The 20,416-nt window shown below is 37.5% G+C and overlaps 3 protein-coding genes across 6 annotated transcripts in view; 2 read left to right on the forward strand and 1 right to left on the reverse strand.

The window, feature by feature from the left end:
- LOC110828757 (uncharacterized) overlaps positions 1-20,416 on the reverse strand; it is a 161,582-nt gene that overhangs the window by 17,468 nt on the left and 123,698 nt on the right. For 3 of the 4 annotated variants that reach the window (XM_022061756.2, XM_087342704.1, XM_022061757.2), the window contains exons 11-13: positions 10,127-10,291; positions 9,441-9,569; positions 8,721-8,835 (exon numbers count right to left, since the gene is read on the reverse strand). In XM_022061756.2, coding sequence (XP_021917448.1) covers positions 8,721-8,835; positions 9,441-9,569; positions 10,127-10,291 — 409 coding nt within the window. Of the gene's footprint in view, positions 1-8,720; positions 8,836-9,440; positions 9,570-10,126; positions 10,292-10,390; positions 10,427-20,416 lie in introns of those variants that run through there. The other variant, XM_087342705.1, reaches the window with a different exon arrangement.
- Positions 245-8,199, forward strand: pck (Claudin superfamily protein pickel). The gene is made up of 6 exons (XM_022061770.2): positions 245-499; positions 1,661-1,727; positions 2,286-2,461; positions 2,918-3,079; positions 3,273-3,427; positions 3,971-8,199. The coding sequence occupies exons 1-6, from the start codon at positions 460-462 to the stop codon at positions 4,058-4,060; spliced, it is 690 nt and encodes a 229-aa protein (XP_021917462.1). The 5' UTR covers positions 245-459; the 3' UTR covers positions 4,061-8,199.
- The window catches only part of LOC110828765 (uncharacterized), a 101,043-nt gene continuing 91,635 nt past the window's right edge, over positions 11,009-20,416 (forward strand). The window contains exon 1 of the mRNA XM_087342712.1: positions 11,009-11,994. The gene's annotated coding sequence lies outside the window, so the exon portion shown is untranslated. The remainder of the gene's footprint in view (positions 11,995-20,416) is intronic.

Raw genomic sequence — 20,416 nt, forward strand, 5'->3', positions numbered from 1 at the left:
AAATTTCAATCAACACAATTGGCAATTTGATCCATATCGATGATCTAAAAACGTGACCCAAAAATATAACGGAAGACTGACATCCGTGAACCCCCAAAACGATTATCGATTGAATACTTTCTTGTAAAAATCGAAAGTATTCACTGTTTACGCTAAGATAAAACCACCATAGTCTGATCCTCAACCAATATTACAATGTATGCAGTTCGATGTGCAAAAATATCCAATTTTTGTTTTTGGATGCTGTGCAATTAAAAAGAAATGTACTTATTTTTAATGGCAATTATTGTGGAGTGGCTACCGAAACCTAACCCCCCTGCTACCAACATGCAACTATCCAATTGGGCGTGACAAACAAAATGGTGGATTTGTAGTAAACTATTTTGATATTGTCGAGCTTTTTATACTCGTGTACAGAAATACACGAAAAGGAAATAAGTGTTCCAACGACGCTGCACAATGTCGACCAACGGAAAGCATGATTATCCCAAGGCAACTAGTACGTACGAATTTTGTTTTGGAATTCAGTGTAAACAAAGGCTTGACCGCACCTCACTGGTGCTTTGGTAGGCTGTCGTTTATTTCATTCTTTGTCGCGTTGTGGAATATATTTTAAATTTATAGGACGGTTAATTATTTATTTATTTTTTGCAGTGAGGAATTACATGTGTGGGATATATCTAATTGTATCGCTATAGAAGTAGACATAACCTACTTTTCTTACACTGTCAAGTTTCTATGTCAGAACGCAAGATCATGGCCAACCAAGGAACTCTGTAATGTGACTTAACGTTTAAAAACTACTCATGAATATTAATGAAAATATATGTGCGTTTGGTGGTACCAACAAATACAATGGGCCTTACATTGTCAGCACAAAGTACCACCGAATGACCAACAGACAGTTGTACAAAATAAATTGGTAATTAGGTTCAGGTCCTCACTAAGGAAACATTACCAGAATAGAAAACAGGAGTGTGGGATAAACTGCCTAGGAATGTGGTGTGTGCTGTACTGTTATATGCATTTCAACGAATTATTTTTGTAATGATCTTATTGATAGTTTGAACAAATGGATTAAAGCCAATAAGTACATGAATGTAGTTCTATATATGAAGCATACCAGAGAGCCCGTTGTAGAGAATTAAGAAATTTAATATTCTTCCACTAGCCAGAAAATTCTTGTTCTCATAATCATCATTTGTAATGAAATACAGAGAAATCTCAAACTCAGATATCCACAATGTAAGTATAAGATTCAGATATAACTTTCATGTTCTAACACTAAACTCAGTAAATATAAAAAAGGAGTTTATTATACAGGAATTATGCTATTCAATACTCATCCCCCACTATAAAACGTCTGAATGAAGATATGAAGAAGTTAAGCCAGCACTATCTCTTATCTCACTCCTTCTACTCCACAGAATAATTTATGTCGACCAAAAATTCTTAGCTATTATAAACACATATAAGCAACAGTGACTATGCCTTTTTGTGGAAAAACTGTAGTTGACTAAATTACTGTTGTAACTATATCATTTATATTTGTATTACAAACGTGCTATGACATCATCTACATCCATGGTTTTAGCCTATGAAGGAACAATGAAATGTAAATAAATTCTATTCTGTACAATTTTGCATTGTTTTATTGCAGATGCCTTGGTGTTTGGAGGAATGCTCACATACATTTCTGGTTTAATGCTGATGATGTCATTTGCAAGGTAAGATTTATATTTGCTAATTGTTGACATGCACAGAATATTCTTTTTATAGACACTAAGCATTAGAACTTCATTTTAAGGATGGTTGATAAACATATGAATTATTACATCATGGGAAATAATTCTGGCAGGAAAGTGCAAATTAAAATGTCTTGTTCAGTGTATACCAAATATGAAAACTAAAATATCTTCTAAAATTAATCATGAAAGCTGACATATACATTTTGAGAGCTTATGATGATGAAATATATTGACATGAGCCGTATATTTTCTAGTAGATGCTACTTTGTACTTTTCTTGTGTGATTCTTCCCATTTTACTATCTTTCTGGTTCATCTTCATAATATTGGATGGTAAGAGTGAAACAGGGCAACATATTAAGACAAGTGGATGAATAAGAGCCTGTATGGGCAATACCTTCAAAACTTGAATGACAACTGATCAACAAACAAATTAGGAAATATATGGATATAACAAAGCATTAGCTCCAGATCAACCAAAGTTGGAATGTGTTGAATTCAGAACATGTTTTAAATGTAATTCTGCCGTTTGTTGCAGTCCTTATTGGATTCAGTCCTATCAGGAAACTTTCAGTGACTTCAAACACATGGGATTGTGGGAATACTGTTTCGATCAGTTCCGATACCCATATTATCAGTTTGATAAGCTGTTTGATGGCTGTCATTACATTTTTAGCCAAGAATATTACGTCATTCGAGAATGGCTTTTACCAGGTTAGTGAAGAGTTTTCTTTCTTGATAAGTGTTTTGTTTTCTGTCTATAAATATAATGTGCACAGTGTTTGTAATGAAGCATGATTCTTGAAGCTGAACTGGTGGGTCACCTTGTGGCGAGAGTGTTGATCTGAGTTATAAATGTTTATTATAGTACAAAAATCAAATGAAGTGTGTGTGAAAGTATAACCTGATTTGAGATTTTCATGCCAATGAGTCTGAAGATGTCTGTCTTCCGGGTTTTAGCATTGTGTAGCCTGGTAGAAGTTTACCAGCGTTTCGGAGGTCCTTGCTGCCACCATTATGATGGCAATGAGTACACAGCGCTACAACCCATAAGACAGCCATCTTCTGCTTTGAGTTATTTATCAGCTTATCGTGTATGATGATGTTAATCTTGTCTTTCACTCACTTCTATACTCTTCCTAACAGTTTTGTGTTTCAAATGCCTTTCAGGTTGGCTGATGGTGGTGCAAGCTTTTGTGACATTAGCCCTTATGCTATCATTTTCGTCACAGATCATAATTGCTTTGGAATTGATGCGCTGGCCTCTCGAATTTGTCCTTCTGTATGAGTGGATTCTTTCTGGCATTGCTTTCGTGTACAATGCTCTTGCAGGTAATTTGATGAGGGAAGATTATATGCAGAAAATAGATGAGCATATTTCTTAATGTAAAAGCATTTAAGCCTTCTTTCCTTCCTAAAGAATGATCGTAATCAGAATTATTGAGATATAAACATCTGGTACTGCATTTTATATGCATACCATTTCTGGTACACTGTAACATTGCTAATCTTGTCTGTTTTACAGCGGTTTTACTCTTCCTGGCAGTATCCATCTTTGGTGGCGAATGCTGGCGCCGTGATTGGTTGATGTATCCAAATTTCAACTACTTGTCTTGGTCTTATGGATTAGCAGTCATTTCCATGTTCTTCCATGGATTTGCAGCTTTCTTTATTTATTTGGTAAGTCCCATACATTCTTGCATATGCCAAAACTCTAGAAACAGAATTTCAGCGTTGTTATACGAAAGCTCATCACAAGCTGAACATGGCCCTGAGCTTAATTGTTCTGTTTAATATTCTCACAGCATGCTTTAATAAGTTCATTTGAATATTACCATTCTTCAGTCTTCCAAGCAAACATCTAAATTTGTGTCCATATCCTGTTATCCCAGTCTCATTTGTTTGTTGACTGCATTACAACATCTTGTTTTGATGGCCCTTTCAGTACCTGGTGACATGAATTATGAAGATACTTGGTTATACCTTCCATTCCACATTTCATTTCACTTGGACCCCAAGTAATTTCTTTGCACTTTGTCTTCAAGTCAATTCATGTTCCTCCTTCACAGAAAACTATCAAATTTCACAGTCACATAAAACTGGTAATTTTTGTTTTGTATTTTAATCTTTGGTTTTTGGAAAGTAGACGAGGTGACCAAGTAGTATTACATTTTTGTCGGCCTCTTTGCGTGCATTAAAACCAACGAATGGATGTCATTGCAGGACACTCGCAAGAAGTGGGAGATGAGAAAGGAAAGTAAAAATCTAGTGATGCAGATGCATCCAAATCCAGGGCGTAATGGTTTTGTCTGAGACTACAGTGCAAAAGGAATGTATCAGAAGAATGTTCTGTAAAGTGGAACTATTTTTACTTCATAATTTTATCTCTACGTAGTAGAATGAAGAACAGAAAGTTATTTTGGTATAGTCTATTCATTGACACTGCAGTAAATGAAATGTGTAGTCTGCTGTACATTCTGTGTATTATAGGCCATACAAAGAAACTGGTCTATCTTGTCCTCTGATTTAGCATTCCATAATTATGTACTTTATTTTATACTTGGCAGTTTTAAACCCATAAAATATTATTTACTTTTTCTGAAGTAGAACGTGTGAAGTGTAAAATCTGAAAATATTATTGAAACCAGTATTTCTTTTCTTGCATTACTATCTTGTCACATTTTTTTAGAGTGTACTGTTTGTACCAGATTGTACATTTATTATCTAGACATTGTTAGGTGACGATATTTAACATTTTATGAAACTGTTAATGTTGAAAACAAAGATACTCGACTGTCAGGAACTTGATGGTCCTGTAACTGGTGTAGAAAGTTGTGAAATTTGCTTCCTTAAAGTAGCAATGAAAAATTGTCTTTTATATGAAATACTTTAAAATTGTTCCCAGGAGATGTTGAAACTTATATCATATCAGCTTCATTCAAATTCAATAATTCACATAGTACAATATTTTTATGCTCAATATTAGAAATAACCACAATATGTTGCCTTAATAATACAGAATTGAAGCAGTTTCTAACATAAATAACTAAAAGAGACTAACATTATCTAATGCTGTAAATGCATTCAAGTTACTTACACACACAAATCACGAAATGTAATGTAACATTATTTAGGTGTGCTATACATTTCAAAATAAAAAGATCTGATACGAAAGTGACTATAAAATGTCGACATGAAATTAAAACTACTCTGCTAACATTTCAGTTATTTTATTAAGTGAGAGATTCAATTATTATTAATAACAGGTGTATTTTTCTATCATATTAGACAATCAAGTAATAGGTTGTTCCCATATTCATAGGTGAAAATATGTCAATACTGAATGTACACTTTCAACCAATTTCCTTATGAAGTGGCTGATAATTTATTATAATAAATTGCTGCTATTATTATAAGTTCTTTGAAGACCAATGCCATGAGAGAGATGTTTGTTTATAGCAGCTCGTTATGCATACCTTCCCTAACAAGTAAAAGGGAGACTGTTTGAAACTGTCTAACATTCTTAATGGACCACGATGAACTTATGGACCAAATTAACATTTCATTACAAAATTGAAGCCAGAAATTAAATTAATTTCTTAATTTAGAAGTAGAAGTACTTAAAAAAATTTTGTACAGGTACACACACATTTTAATTTCATTTTTATTTTACTACATTTATGGTGCTAATTAGAAGTTAGTGTTAGATTGCCTTATTTTGAAAATATGAATCCAGTGGTTTCAAATTGTTAGCATGTTAATTGGCGCAATCATATGATGATCATCTTTTATTGGAAAGATTTAAGTTTGATGCATAATGTGTTGAGATTTGATTTAGTACTACAGTAAAACCTCTCTAAGTTGGACACTTGGGGTTCTATGAAAATGTGTCCAACTTATATAGGTGTCCAAGATAGAGTGAAAGAGAAAAATCAGATTGTGGTCTAATGGCAATATAATCTCTTTACAACTACTGAAGGCTTACTTGAATTAAGAATTAATGACAATAGTATTAATAATAATCTTTTGAAGCCCACTCCCATGCATTGCACATTACACCCCAGCCTCAATAACATTTTCTAAAGTCAATTCCACCAATTTTCGCCTCCCCATCGCAAAAAGAAAAATTCCATTTCTGTTAACACAGTCTGAACTCAAATTCAAGCACAGTGCTGATGGAGTTAAAACTGTGTCTTCTGCAATACTGTAGTCCAGTTAAGGGTTCAGCAAAAGAATAGTTAAACACTTGCAATGCATTCCAATGATGGGTTCAGTGTCCATAAGATAATCCTCCAGAGGGGAGGCATTCAACAGTCAGAAATTCAAAATAACAAAATATGTAACTGAAAAGGTTTCCCTGCAAAGCATTGAAGCTAAGTGCATGAACCTGTCCAACTTACAACAAAAGGGGTGTTTCAAGTTCCAGGATATAGGGGTGTCCAAGATATAGGGTATTGTGGACATGTAAAATTATAGGATATTCGCCGGTTCCAATTAAAAGTGTCCAACTTGAGGGGTTTTACTGTGTTTGTAAATATTTAATTATGTTAACTTTGATGACAATTCACACAATTAATTTGTTACAAAAAATCTTTTGCATATCTCCAAGTAGTTATTTTTTACTTACATAATTTTATATACCTAAGAATGCCCTTTTTACTAATTGTGTGGAAGTAATATCTAAAAGGAAACAAGGAATTGTGTGTTAATGGCAGTTTAATTAAAATGTAGTAAGTTCCCAATATTATTATGCATTAATGTTTCCTGAAAGTGAAATTTGGAAGTTGATGCTTGTGAACAGCACCTGACATGGTCAGTTATCAGCTTGGAATGATTTGTTTCAGGAGAAATTTATGTGAAATTTAGGAATCTACAAATGTTCAACCTGCTCAAATATTGATCCACCCATTACTTTTGAAACAGTTCCCGTCCAGAAGTATAAGATAACGCTGCTTGCTTTTATTTTCTGTATTTTTATCAGTACGAAAACTGATTCATCGGAGTTGATGGCAAGAACTAGATGCTTTTTAAAAAAGTACAGTGTTGTGTCACTAAGAATTTTATAAACAATCTGAATGTATGCCATAATGTGTCAGTTTCTCATGGAACATATAAGTATGTTATTTAAGACGGTACAGAATAAATACAAATATCTTCTGACAAAATTTAAGACGGACCACAGTAGGCCTAAAATGCTTAAAGATAATAAAGTGAATAGTTTTGTAAAATTCTAAGAGCGAATTAGAATTCTCAGAGTCTGGGACAGCATTTATCTTTTACAATACAGAAAACGTGTCAGTTTGGTTGAACAAAATGTATTTCTTGAATTTGTATTCTTAGCTAATGCTCTTGATGATAGCAGTGTTAACTTCTTAGTGTGTGGTCAAGTAACATCCTTCAGTGTGAATGCCAAAAAAGCGTATCTATCTGTCGTCTTTGAGGAGAAATAGTGAGTTAAAAAATAAATCCACCCATAACCATGTTCAAAGTGTTTACATTATATTCCTCTAGAACAGTGGTCCCCAACTTTTTGGTGCCTACAGGCACATTTGAGAGTTTATGAGATTGTGGCGGACACCAACCAATTAACAAAGCCAAATTTTCTTTTCTCAGGACAAATAAGATATAGACACCAAATAATACACAAAACAACACGACGTTTAATGATACAAAAAACCACACAATCAAAAATACGTACTTTTATAAGTACAATTATTATTACTCAAGTGGGAAGTTAGTGTGATGTTTGGCACTGCATTTCATCGGCCAGTTTTTCAAATTTGGGAGTGTAGAATGATGTTATTGCTCGCAAACAATAGTCAAGATGGGCATTAGTAAGTAGAGATCTGTGCTTTGATTTTATAATGTTCGTGGTTGAATGGCCTTCATTATTCAGTATAAGCTCTTTCCGTAACGTGGGCACCCAAAAAAAGACTTGGTGGGCGCCCGCGGGCACCGCGTTGGGGACCACTGCTCTAGAAGACCTGTGATAATGACTTGGAAAAGCGATGAATGTTGCATGATGTCACTGACACTAAAGGGTTTATGTGCTCAAGTCTTAAGCATAATGTCATTTCAATACTCATTACGAAAAAAATCTTTAAAGGTATTTAGTGCTATTGTGTATGAATTGTGCCTCAGACCTTGAATGTACGAAAGTACAATGGGTCTGTAAGAACAGGTTCAATCTGTGCAATATTGTAATACATATGTTGATGTGTCCCAAACAGACTTTTAGACATTGTACAGAGTCAAATAGTTTCCCTACTGTGGTGGGCGTTGCTGGCTTCCAGTCTCGATACAGTCGGCACGCTTCATCATGTGTCGACGTCATGTTCAATATAACTTAGTAGTACTTGCTTATTCTGTATATTATGAAAGGAGTTGCTTATGTTTTTAGTTAGTATTCATAAAAAAACTAATAAATACGTCTCAAAATTGTGAGACTTAAATTCGCTTGTTTTATTATCTTTCAAATTCCTCTCTGATCGGGTTAACAGGAGTGTCATTCCAAAGTTTAATGATGGTGGTGTATTAGTTTTTTATATATTAATCAGACATAATCGTTTGATTTAAATTATAATAATTAAAAGAAGTCCTAATGAAAGCCACGTTCCTGAGGCTGGCACTGCCTCCACAGAGGAAGGATGGTCTGTACTAGAATGAGATTCAATACCAAGTTGTATTGAAACCCATCAATGTTCAAAAGTGAACACTGCAAAGAATGTATGAGGATATTATGTGTATTCTGGCGTGGAATACACTTTCTGAGCTCGTTAACTAATTATTTTGTACTAATTCTGATGTAAGCTTAAGCTGCGAGCAGCAGCAGAAGAAATAAAGCCAGCATTTTGTGCTTCTGTGTGTCTAATGTCAACTGGTTTAGACCACATGTTTAAAAGAGAGAATCAAATCATATATTAACACCCAACTCGCCTACAGTCGGTCATTCCAATTAAAAGGCGATCCCTACCTGGTATTTGCGACTTCTTGCATACGGCAAGAACGTAGTCCATTGTTTCGACAGGAATATTTCCATCCAACACCACTAGGGAACTCTGCTTTATTTCATCTAAGAAGTTGTCGACCTGTAACCGACAGTGTGCACGTTTTAAATTCATAAAACAATTCTGCGAGTTTAAATCCGACACAATTTTTTCTTACGCAGAGTATTAATAATAATAATATGGAAAGACTTATCTTATCTCAGTGCATTTAAACTGCATATTTTGTAACACAAAAGTTCTGTCATTAGCATTTGTGTTTTTCATGACCCATGATACATTAATTAGAGAAAAGATTCATTATTCTGTAACTATGTTCCCAGTAAAACTACTTTAATCAAATATGATTCTTATAAAAATGTCGCAGAGCACAGGTGATCATTGTAACCACCACCACAAAGCTTAAAATGAATAACACAAGACTTCCACTCTGCATAGTACATTATTAAGATGCACTTAATACTGATTAAGTCAAAGAACGTATTAAAACTTCAAGCCTTATATATATTTCCCAGTAGAAACTATAACCCTACTATTAATTGTCTATTTAGACCATACTGATTATTTACGACATTTCTGAAATAAAACTTCCGCTGATTAAATTTGCTAATGAACAAAATCATTAATCGAATCACGAATCTTTACATCATATAAATAACAGTTGACAGCAGTCCTAATGTGTTGCTCACCAGTTTAGGAGAGATGTAGTCATGTGTGACCATGTCGCCGACTCCGAAGTAACACTCCCCATGCTTGTTGACAATGGCGCTGTAACAGGCAGTCCTGCAGTGGTCTAACCACAACAACCCGCTTGTTTCCTGCAGAACATGATTACTGAACTGGTTTACTCATTCAGTACATCTTCTAGGTTATGTAACGGAATGGAAGGGACATTTGTATATTACGCACTGAAAAGGAAATGGCTGTAGCCTGCTTTGAGGTACTATAGCAATATTTAGCCGGAAGAAGAACTGAGGGTACCAATAAAAAAAACCCTGTAATTCTACTTGTTCTCAGTGTCCAGATTTGAACCCCGGACGTCTCAAATAAGTAACACAAATTTTAACTACTCAGTCGCAGAGTTACTTTGTGCGTGTTCCGTCTCGTGTTTGTCTGTAAATATGGACGTTTGACGTTCTTCAATAATACGTGCAGTAGCTCAGAGCGACATGTACATCATCAAGGCGTGTTTTGTGATATAAAATACCGCAAATACTTTTCATCACACAGTATGACAGCATTATAAAAAAATATATGAGGGGTACACAAAATACATCGGCCAGCAGCGTTATCCTCATGTCAGCCTGCTATTCGTGTAAACACTGTCACGAAATAAAATTGTTGTTCTGCAAGTATGACAATGATTTGTACTCACAATGTGCTTAAGAGTGTTCTTCACAAGATAGTCTCCCGCGTAATCGTTCCCTATGGCGGAGATCAGGAATGGCAGTGTTCCGAGTTTTCCAAGGGCGTCTGCTATATTCCTCCCAACACCACCGCCCGACTGTCGAATTTGGCCGGCGTGTGTGCTGCCATTCGCCTGAAATGACATTAGAATATAACATTTCGGTATTAGATGTATCACTTTCTTTCCACTTCATTGACTCATTCATCGCCCTGATGACGGAGGCAGTATGACCTTCGAAACGTTGGTAAACATCTACCATACTACGCGGCGTAACAATCCAGACGACAGAAATCTTCAATGTACTCTCTGTTTCATGGAAGGAACTGACAAACCAACCAAAAGGCTAACTAAGGCCGGAGTCCTGCGCAAGCGCAAGACATCGTAACTTACTAGGTAACACCAATCCTGCGTACGATATGCATTGCTGGAAATGGTAAACTAAAACGAAAATTTGCATACGTTAACGGGGGTTCTGTTGTGGTGGAAACCTGGCCTATTCAAACTGGGGTCTGTTGCTGCTGATGAGAGGTTATACCATCAGGCAACTTGTCCTTCGTGCAAAGGATTTTGGTTGGTTGCACTCTGGGGTTTGAACCCAGAGAGTGTGAGATCGCTTCGGCTGAAGGTCTCTATGATTGGGCATGGCGGGCCGTGCCCCGTTTTGAATTGTACCCTGGCATTTGCCTTAAAACTGAGCAAAAGCACGGAAAACCCCAGTCAAAGTAGGAAGAGACTGGCTTTCAGATTCGTCTCTTTTTAACACTAATTCGTTCACCGAAAGTCCGACAGATGTCCTCTGACTCTGGCCGTTTCTATGGTTACATAGTTGGAGGAGGAGTTGACGTGCAGGCGCGGAACAGCGCAGTAGTGCTGGTTGCATATGCACAAGAAAAGGGGATGGTACTTGCAAAGACACACCCGCCTCCCCCCTTACGCCCTCCGAGAGAGAACAGCTGAAAGTGCTTTTTTGAACAGTGTGTCCAAAGATGTTCGAGTGGTAACATCCGTATTTTCCAATACATTTTAACGCAAGTAATAAACAATATTGCAGGCTGAAAAGTGTTGTGTTTTAATGTTTCTTTCAACATATTAACTGAGGCATTAGTTTTAATTTCAAGTGTGATGGTGTTCACAGCACTAAGAGAACACTATACCAGTTACGTAGCAAATAAGTCACAGTTAAATACAACCAGAAAACTGAAGATTTACACGGTGACTTTAGGAAAAACTTTTTCGGTGCAGAGAAGAAATCGTAATACAACTTTTGTTCCTAATACAACCAAAATAAGAATAACACAAAACTTATTACTGGAGCGTGTGAAGGAGAGGAACGAGTGAGAATAAGCCGTCTATGACAGGCGGCTAATCCTGAGTTAACATATTAATACAACTTAGTTACAAACAAATCATTACAACCGGCTATTAAAATTATTGCTAAATTCAAGTGAAGAAACTCATAAAGACTATTTTAATAGTGCGCTTTTCCCCTTTAAGATCAAGAATGCAAACACAGACAACACTTTCTTCAAACAATCTTATGTTGTGATACGGCGAGGAAATAAATGGCTTATAATAAGACATTAATACAAAGGACACGCGCGCAGAGTTACGATGCAGAGGAAAGACTTTCTAGTAAGAAAAAGAAGGTAAAGATTATGAAATAATCTGTTCAAAATTCTAGCCACAACAGTTACGAGATTTCCTGTACAGACGAAAGCTCTGCTACATTTTTCATCAAAAACAAACTTGACTTGGCAACAAAGATATTTCTTCTTCCGTATTCCGTCACCATCTCATCATTCTACTGGAGATGTAAGGCGCTGAACGTCCAGCAAGTAAGTACCTTATTCTGCACGCCCTGAAATGGGCTTTCTTTCTTTCCACCAATAAGATTTGCTGTGATAAATTCTGATACTCTGATTTCGTCTTTAAATTATTAATTCATGCTAACCTGCAGTCAGCTCCATTTAAAAGTCAGGCTAAGCTCGCTGTGGTGAGACATCCTTCGAACGTAATCGATATATTAACCAAAGAAAACGTCTCTAGCCCCTGAATACAATGGGTAAAGATACAGCACACATTTAACTTTAACCGTTCTCCATTGTTAGAAACCTTTTATCAATATGTTTCCATGGTAACGTATAACATCCATTCTTCAAGAGTCAGAAATAGCATTAACTGTCTGGAGGCAGTTGTTTTATTTATTTATTGTTCTGTCTGACGACAGGTCCATATGAACAGGATCCTTCCATCTTTTTCTCGGACTGGGACCTGTTCATATACGTTCTTGGCAGATGATCCAGAAGTTGTTTGCCATTGCCTTCTTCTGTGTGTGAATGGAGTAATTGTTGGGATGCCACGGAGGAAAACTCCGTGTTGCCTAGACCACGGCCTTGCCCAACACAAGTTATAAATTCGGGCACCGCCGGGAATCGAACCCGAGACCCCAGGATTACAAGGCCAGCGTTCTAACCGCTAGACCACCTCATCTTATTATTATTTAGTGTTCTGTCTGACGACAGGTCCATATGAACAGGATCCTTCCATCTTTTTCTCGGACTGTGACCTGTTTATATACGTTCTTGGCAGATGATCCAGAAGTGGTTTGCCATTGCCTTCTTCTGTGTGTGAATGGAGTAATTGTTGGGATGCCACGGAGAAACCGGGGAAGACCCCGGAGGAAAACTCCGTGTTGCCTATACCACGGCCTTGCCCAACACAAGTTATAAATTCTGGCACCGCCGGGAATTGAACCCGGGACCCCCAGGATTACAAGGCTAGCGTTCTGACCACTAGACCACCGTGGCGGTTGCTGGAGACAGTGGGCCATATTTATTGTTCCTCAAACACCAAAACAATTATATTTGCTAACCCCGTAATTGCATGTAGACGAGTCCGTTAAACGTTCTGCAACAGGAAATACACATAAGAGGAAGGGTAGGCTCTGAAAATTCAGAGTGGATGAAAACGAAATGCGGAACTGGGGGAAACATCTGAATCCAGGACTGCTGGGACGACAGCCATAGAGTACATGCCTTGAGACAAAGCACACACGTTACACAGAGAGAATAATACCGTTCATAGAAACAAGACGATTCAGTACACAACAGAATAACAGATAAAGCCATCCGCTAACGCACGCCGGATGTTAAATCCACACGTCTTCCATTCATGGGGGACAGAAATAACGGAACAGACGGACCGAAGCAGCCAAAAACCTACTTCCAATCGTCTTTTACGGCCAGTTGTAATGTTTGAGTTATTTGACACGTAGAAACATATTCCATTTTGAAGATAGCTGTCTACTGGGTTGTTGCGCAGTGTAGCCTGGTAGATTTCCACCAACATTTCAGAGGGGAGGGTGAACTTCACCTGAGCCGGCCACGGAAGCCCCTCACTCAAGGTTTCTGCAGAAATGCAGGCAAGACAGACGCCATACATATGTCGTTTAAAGTCACAAATAGTCTACGTCAATGATTTGTTGGTACTTTACAAATCCAAGCAAGGGTTAAGCAGGGTTGGAAAAGGTTTCTGTAGGTTAGGTTAGGTTAGGTTAGATTAAGTTAGGTTAGGTTAGATTGGGGAAGGGTAGGTTAGGTTAATTTAGGTTAGGTTGGGTTAGAATCGGTTCGATTAGGTTACGATTGGTTAGGTTAGATTAGATTCGATTAATTTCTGTTCGGATAGGTTAGGTTAACTTAGGTTAGGTAAGGTTAGGTTAAGTTAAGCTAGGTGAGGTTCATTTAGGTCAGGTTAGGTTGAATTAGATTCGGTTCGATTACTTTACGTTGGGTTAGGTTATGTTAGACTAGGTAAGGTTAGGTTCGGTTAGGCTATGTTAGAATAGCTTAGGTTAGGTTAGGTTGTGTTACGATAGGTTTGGTAACAATACGTTGCGCCATGTGCTGTTAGGTTCTTACTGTTTTAGCTTTTTAATAATATGGGTTAGGTAAGTTGAGGTGAATCCGAGTGACCAAACTCATGTCAGTCTGAGGTCACTGGAGAAATCCTAGATTGGTGCTGAAAAGTTGTGCACAGGTTCTTTAGAAGTTCTTGGTCCGCTTTTGGAGAAATCCTGGAGAATGGCTGAAGAAGTCATGGAGAGGTTTTGTGGAAGTCCTTAAGCGTTGATTGGTTTGATCGAATGCGTTTCTGTCAGTTTCGGTTATGTTGGAATAGTTTAGGTTACATTTGAATAGGATGAGTTGTTTTGGGTTAGGTTGGGTTAGGTTAGGTTTAATTAGGTTATGTTATATTGTGTTAAGTTAGGCCAGTTTGTGTTAGGTTAGGTTAGTTAAATTTGTGGTTTTAGAATGAGTCCAGTAGTTTCCTGGAGAATTCCTATCATCTTGATCTGGTGAACGTGTGCATCAATATCAGTCCGTGGGTTTGCCGAATAGAGGAGTTTTAAATTTTCAAGGTCATTCGAAAGTCAGTTTTTTCAAAGACATATTTCTGACGATCTGTTGGAATGTGGGTGACAACATTCATGTCAGTTTTAGGTAACAGACAGGTCAGTGTCATGTGAAGTTCCCTGACAATTAAAATTTTCAAGAACACACTTTCCGATAACAGCAGATCACGTTTGCCCGACCACTACATGATGGATACTTATGTTGAACGCGTCTTAGCAGGACAAAACAAACGATTCGCAGCTCGCTTATGATCGCTTACGCAGGACAGCAACGGAACGGCGTAATGTATTTCCGACAAACCCTCAACTCGTGTAGGCGAACTTCCGAGAATTTGCCTTATGTCAATAATCCTGCTCGCCCTGTATCTGCTGACGAAGTTCTCTGAATACCTTCAAGTCTGATTCTAGGAATGAAAAAGCATTCAAGACAGTTACATCGTAATTAATAAGCCCCGTATCTGCGAACAAGAAATGTGCCTAGAATGAATGAAGCCATTTAATCGCCAGTGTTCTCTTATTCAGAATCTCGAAATTTTAAACTCTGAGTAAACGTTCTAGGCCATCATACACACTTGCAATACTACTGATTCTGAAAACATTACTCTGTTTGCGCAATATAAGTTGCCTACACAAACACACTTCAAGTTCAGTAACTGTTCCAAAAAGTCACTCAGATGACTGAGGAACAGATGTTAATTTCTGCAGAATATTCAGTCATCTAGTTATCTTCAGTTGGGTTATGGGTTATATTATTTAAATATGGTTACACAGTGAAATTCCACAGCGTAAAATATTTTCAAGAGCCGTTCGATATTGGAATTTTAATGTCGGACTCTAGTGAGCGGATCCTACTCTTTATATATAGGACTACTGCTACAATACACACAAACCAATGATTAAAAAACTTCAATATCCACATTTACCGATAAAAGATTGTATTAGACAGGAGTACCGACGTTATCAATGAGGCGAATATCCACTTACCAAAAATATGTACAACATAGTACGAATATTGCATATCAGAGATGCTTAGAATCCATTATTCGATGTAGTCAAATCCATTTTTCAGAAATTTTAATAAGTTTCAGTGCTGCTGTTGGCCGGCTGTGTTTAAAATGTACAGCAAAAAGTGAAATATGGTCGCAGTTATTAGCATTATAAGTATGTAATTGTTAATAAGCAGTGTAAACTGACTAGACACAGTATTGATAAACATATCCAACTGAATGCCACGGCTCAGCCCTAGAGATGGAGACGGTATGCTCCTCCGAACGGATAATTTCTTACGAAACCATTTGGGGTTGCAGTCCAGGAGACCAACGTCTAGATGATGGCTGTCTTCTGGGTTGTAGCGCCGTGTAGTTTCGTAGAAGTTTACCAACGTTTCAGAGACATAGCAATGATGATGGAGGCAGTAAGGACCTCTGAAACGTCTGTAAACTTCTACCAGACTACACGGCGCTACAACCCAGAAGACAGCCATCCTCGTACTCATCGCCATGAAAATCTCAAAACTTATGTAGCATAAAATGTTCCGTTTTCTGTACCTTAAGCAGTACTTATCAGAACGGAAAAAAATTACACAACGAGGAACTTCATACTTTGTATTTCTCCTAAATATTAATATGATCGACCGAAGAAGGAGTAGGTGGCTGGTACATACAGCACACATGGTGACCAGAAACTTCAGTCGGTCGGTCTAAACCTAGGGGTAGATGGAACGACAATATTAAAATAGAATACAGAAATTGGGTGTGTACTGAATTCGTATTGCTCAGGATAATGTACAGTGACGGGCGCTTAAAACAAGTAATGAACACGGTAATGAGCACCTGAGTTCACTCAGTAAATTTAATGACCAGTTGAGATACCACCAGTTTCCCAAGGACTCCTGCCTCGAGCAGTTAGTCAACTATTAGTTCCTTAGAGATGATAATGTTGCGTCATATCGTGATGATTATAATTGTTTAATTTTAACCGGCTAATCACAATAAAATATTTTATTAAATATTAAAATATTATTACTACAATTAACATTTAATATTTAAAATATTTAAAATATTAAAATGATGCTCTTTCTATCCAAATGTTCGATTTACAATTAGAGCAACATCTTTTTCACGACATGTTTCGGTTTTCAATGAACCATCTTCAGGTGTATAATCGATAAAAATTCAAATGTAATATTCTAAATGCAATCCTTCGTCAGATATTTAATGGACATCTGACGACATGTCGTGAAAAAGATTATGCTCTAATTGAAAATCGAACATTTCGATAGAAAGAGCATCATTTTAATATTTTAAATATTTTAAATATTAAATGTTAATTGTAGTAATAATATTTTAATATTTAATAAAATATTTTATTGTGATTAGACGGTTAAAATTAAACCATTATTAGTTCCTTTTTTTTTGGGGGGGGGGGGGTGAGACAGTCTTTGAAGCACGCAACATCAATTATTTTCTGAGCCCATTTTTGCAATCACTAACGTCATCTTAAGCAAAGTTGATAAGTCAGTGCGTGTCGAGATTCGAACCAGAAGAACAGTTCTTGAGAGCCTGAAGTACACTGTGATTCCGGCATGTCAGCAGAGGTTTACACACAACTGCTGGACGAACGGAAATCAGCGGTGAGAATGCAGACTATAAACCGGAAGAGAGAATCAGACCTGCGAACAAAATTTATTTTCGCCTGGGATTTGAGATGGCGTGATCATAGCCAGCAATGTGAGTCCCTATGGCGCTGTTTTTGGCAAACCAGTCACATTTACACTTGAATATGAAATTTCGTGCATTCCTCCGGCTCTAAGACAGAAGGCAGATGATTAACTAAACAAGAACCTTCATTTGCTTACAAAACCAGACAAAGAATGCGCAAAAAGAATAAATATTTCCATTTTACCTGCTTCCTTATATCCATAAAATGTAAACCCTCAGCTGACTAGTCTGATTTTAATATTCCCAGTGGCAATTAATTATCTATTTTTTTACAAAACTGAAAGTACCTGCAGACTGAAAAGTTAGAGATGCAAACTAGAACAGGGTAGTTTATGTTTGCACCGGCTTGCATTCATTACAATACATTAGGGTCGACCTAGTTCCATCCTAAATCGGGAATGTAAATTCTCCTGCCAGAAGACATTAGTAACATGACAGCTAAATTTCACTTTTGTTTTTAATGGCTATGGTGAGAAAAAGAGTCCATGTTATTCGCTCATCATAACTACGAGAAATACCTAGAAAATTATATAAAATCGTGCCGAGATTCCTTAAAGTTTACCTGTCATCATCATTTCCTATTTCTAAGACACTTAAAATATTATCCTTCCATCTACTTCTGAGTCTTCAAAGTGGTCTCATACGTTGAAGTTTTCCGATCAAAATTCTGTCGCAGTGCATTTTTGTTAAACAGTTTTTTTTAGTAATTTTCCTTCAGTCCATGTAAATGTTTTAAAACCACGTAAAAGTAGATCATCAATATTTCAAATTCTTAATCATCTCCACATTCAACTTAAAGTTTGTAGCTGTCAAGGCGACGCTGAATGACCTGTAAGCTAACGTAACCAGACAATTTCCATCTCGAATATGACTGTCTTCCGGTATGTTGTACAGCAGGGGTGGCCAACCCAAATGATCTTTCGGGCCACTTTGGAAATGCATCATAACTCCGCGGGCCACAAAGTTAATTTTTTCTCATAATTTCGACAGATAATTTTTCAATATATGGATGCACAAATAATAATATTTTTTTAATACATTGTTTTTCACTACTTTGGCCATTATAAAATAAATATATTTTGTAAAAGTGTGATGAATCTCGCGGGCCGGAAAAATGTTCAAGGCGGGCCACAAGCGGCCCGCGGCCCGCGGGTTGGTCACCCCTGTTGCCCCGTGTAGCCTGGCAGACGTTTACTGACGTTTCAGAGTTGCTTTCTATCGCCATCATGGTATGATGTCATCGCCCTGATGGAGGCAGTAAGCATCTCTGAAACGTCAGCAAATTTCTACCAGAATACACGGGGCAACATCCCACAAGAGAGTCATCTTTCAAATTTAATATCTGACATATATAATATGGAAAACAACTGTAAAAATAGAACACAAGAATATGGTGGGTACGTAATACAGACAAATGAAAGTAGAGTACGATAAAGAGAATTTTAGGGGGTAGAGAAAATGACGTGACGTCATACGGCTGAATTTCCTTCATAGTATATAAATTGCCGAATTTGGACATAGACGATCGGTTTCAACATTGGATAGAGCACAAAAATACGTTTATCCATGGTTTTATTTGCATTTCCCATTTGTATTTCGGTTCCTAGCTCACACTGTCGGGGTTTGTGAGATAAGGACCGACTGTAGTCCCTGAAACCGCTTGGCAACTTTCCCGATTTTCCTCACAGGGCGTTTGTTTCTTTGCGACACGTTTTCCGCAGTAAATACGAAGCTCCGGGCTTCCCGTTACTCGCTCTGCTGAATGCTCTTGGGTGTCAGAAATTGGGACGATTGTGAACGGCGGTGGAAGACACTCCACAAATTTCATTTGACAAGGACCAGAAAAATACAACGTGATCACACATGATCTAAGCTGTTTCAAACATTCATTTGTCAAAAACGACACGGTATAAGGAATTAAACTTACAACACTGTAAAAAGAGATTAAAAAGAACTTTTTGTAGCATGTGAGAGAAGTGACGAATTTCCAGCGCTGACCATTAGGAGCGCCAACTGTTAAAATGGAAGTAAAATGGCGACTCTAACTAACCAACTAGATGGCTTACCGAACCCGAAGGTTCATCACCGAATTAACCAAAGCCCTCCACCGGACCCTGTCCTGGGCCAACAAAATCCAGTCTCCTTCAACTCCTATCTCCCATAGATCCCGCCTGAGATTATCCTCCCATCTACGTCTAGGTCTCCCCAGAGGTCTCTTCCCCTCAGGCTTCCAAAATAGTGGACCCAACCAACCAGGTGGCTTACAGAACCCGAAGGTTCATCACCGAATTAACCAAAGCCCTCCACCGGACCCTGTCCTGGGCCAACAAAATCCAGTCTCCTTCAACTCCTATCTCCCATAGATCCCGCCTGAGATTATCCTCCCATCTACGTCTAGGTCTCTCCAGCGGTCTCTTCCCTTCAGGTTTCTCAACCAATACCCGGTGCACACCTCTTGTCCCATCCATGCGCGCTACATGCCCAGCCCATCTCATTCTAAAAATGGCGACTCAACCTGAGAAAATTAACTGAACCGAAAATGAAAGATTTTAAATGGAAAAAACACCGTTCATCAGTAATCATAGACTTTTATGACAAACTACAGCACACAAAACGCTAATATTTGTATTAAATATATAATGAAATACGTCAAATTTTAAATTAGAAATTAAATAATTATATTAAATTTCTAAACATGTTCAAATAAGATCAGATATTGTCTTGAACCCACTCATTGAAAACGCTGATAGAGCTAGGCAACAATTTGACAAAGTAAACCAACCCTAAAGTGATATTACTTAAATATTCAGCAGAAGCAAGTTTAATTAATTGCCTAGCAAATGATACAGTTAAGCTGCTGAAAACAATTTCAGAGTAAATATCTTGACACAGGAGGCAACTGCGCCAGTCGACAGGTCGCCATGGCAACGGACATTGCGACATGACAGCGCCCTCGTCGCTTCTGGGGAGAACTACCTACGTCACAGAAGGACAGTGAAACGAAGACAAATTAAATTTACGCGGAATTACGTGCTCTTGGCAGTTGTATAAACAGCAAACGCAAGATAAAATAATATTTTTAAGTCCAAACAACTTCTACGCCAATTCAGACACTGCAGCTCA

This window comes from Zootermopsis nevadensis, unplaced genomic scaffold (assembly GCF_977971745.1).
Source record: "Zootermopsis nevadensis isolate Lab colony 2312 unplaced genomic scaffold, Znev_1.0 Znev_ptg000004l, whole genome shotgun sequence".
NCBI classification, from domain to species: Eukaryota; Metazoa; Arthropoda; class Insecta; order Blattodea; family Termopsidae; genus Zootermopsis; species Zootermopsis nevadensis.

Bases quoted from the DNA above. Each gene is read 5' to 3' on its own strand.
- pck (XM_022061770.2), top strand. From the start codon at position 460: ATGTCGACCAACGGAAAGCATGATTATCCCAAGGCAACTA. The intron at 1,728-2,285 runs GTAAGATTTATA...CGTTTGTTGCAG, and splicing joins CTGATGATGTCATTTGCAAG to TCCTTATTGGATTCAGTCCT. The intron at 3,080-3,272 runs GTAATTTGATGA...TCTGTTTTACAG, and splicing joins CGTGTACAATGCTCTTGCAG to CGGTTTTACTCTTCCTGGCA.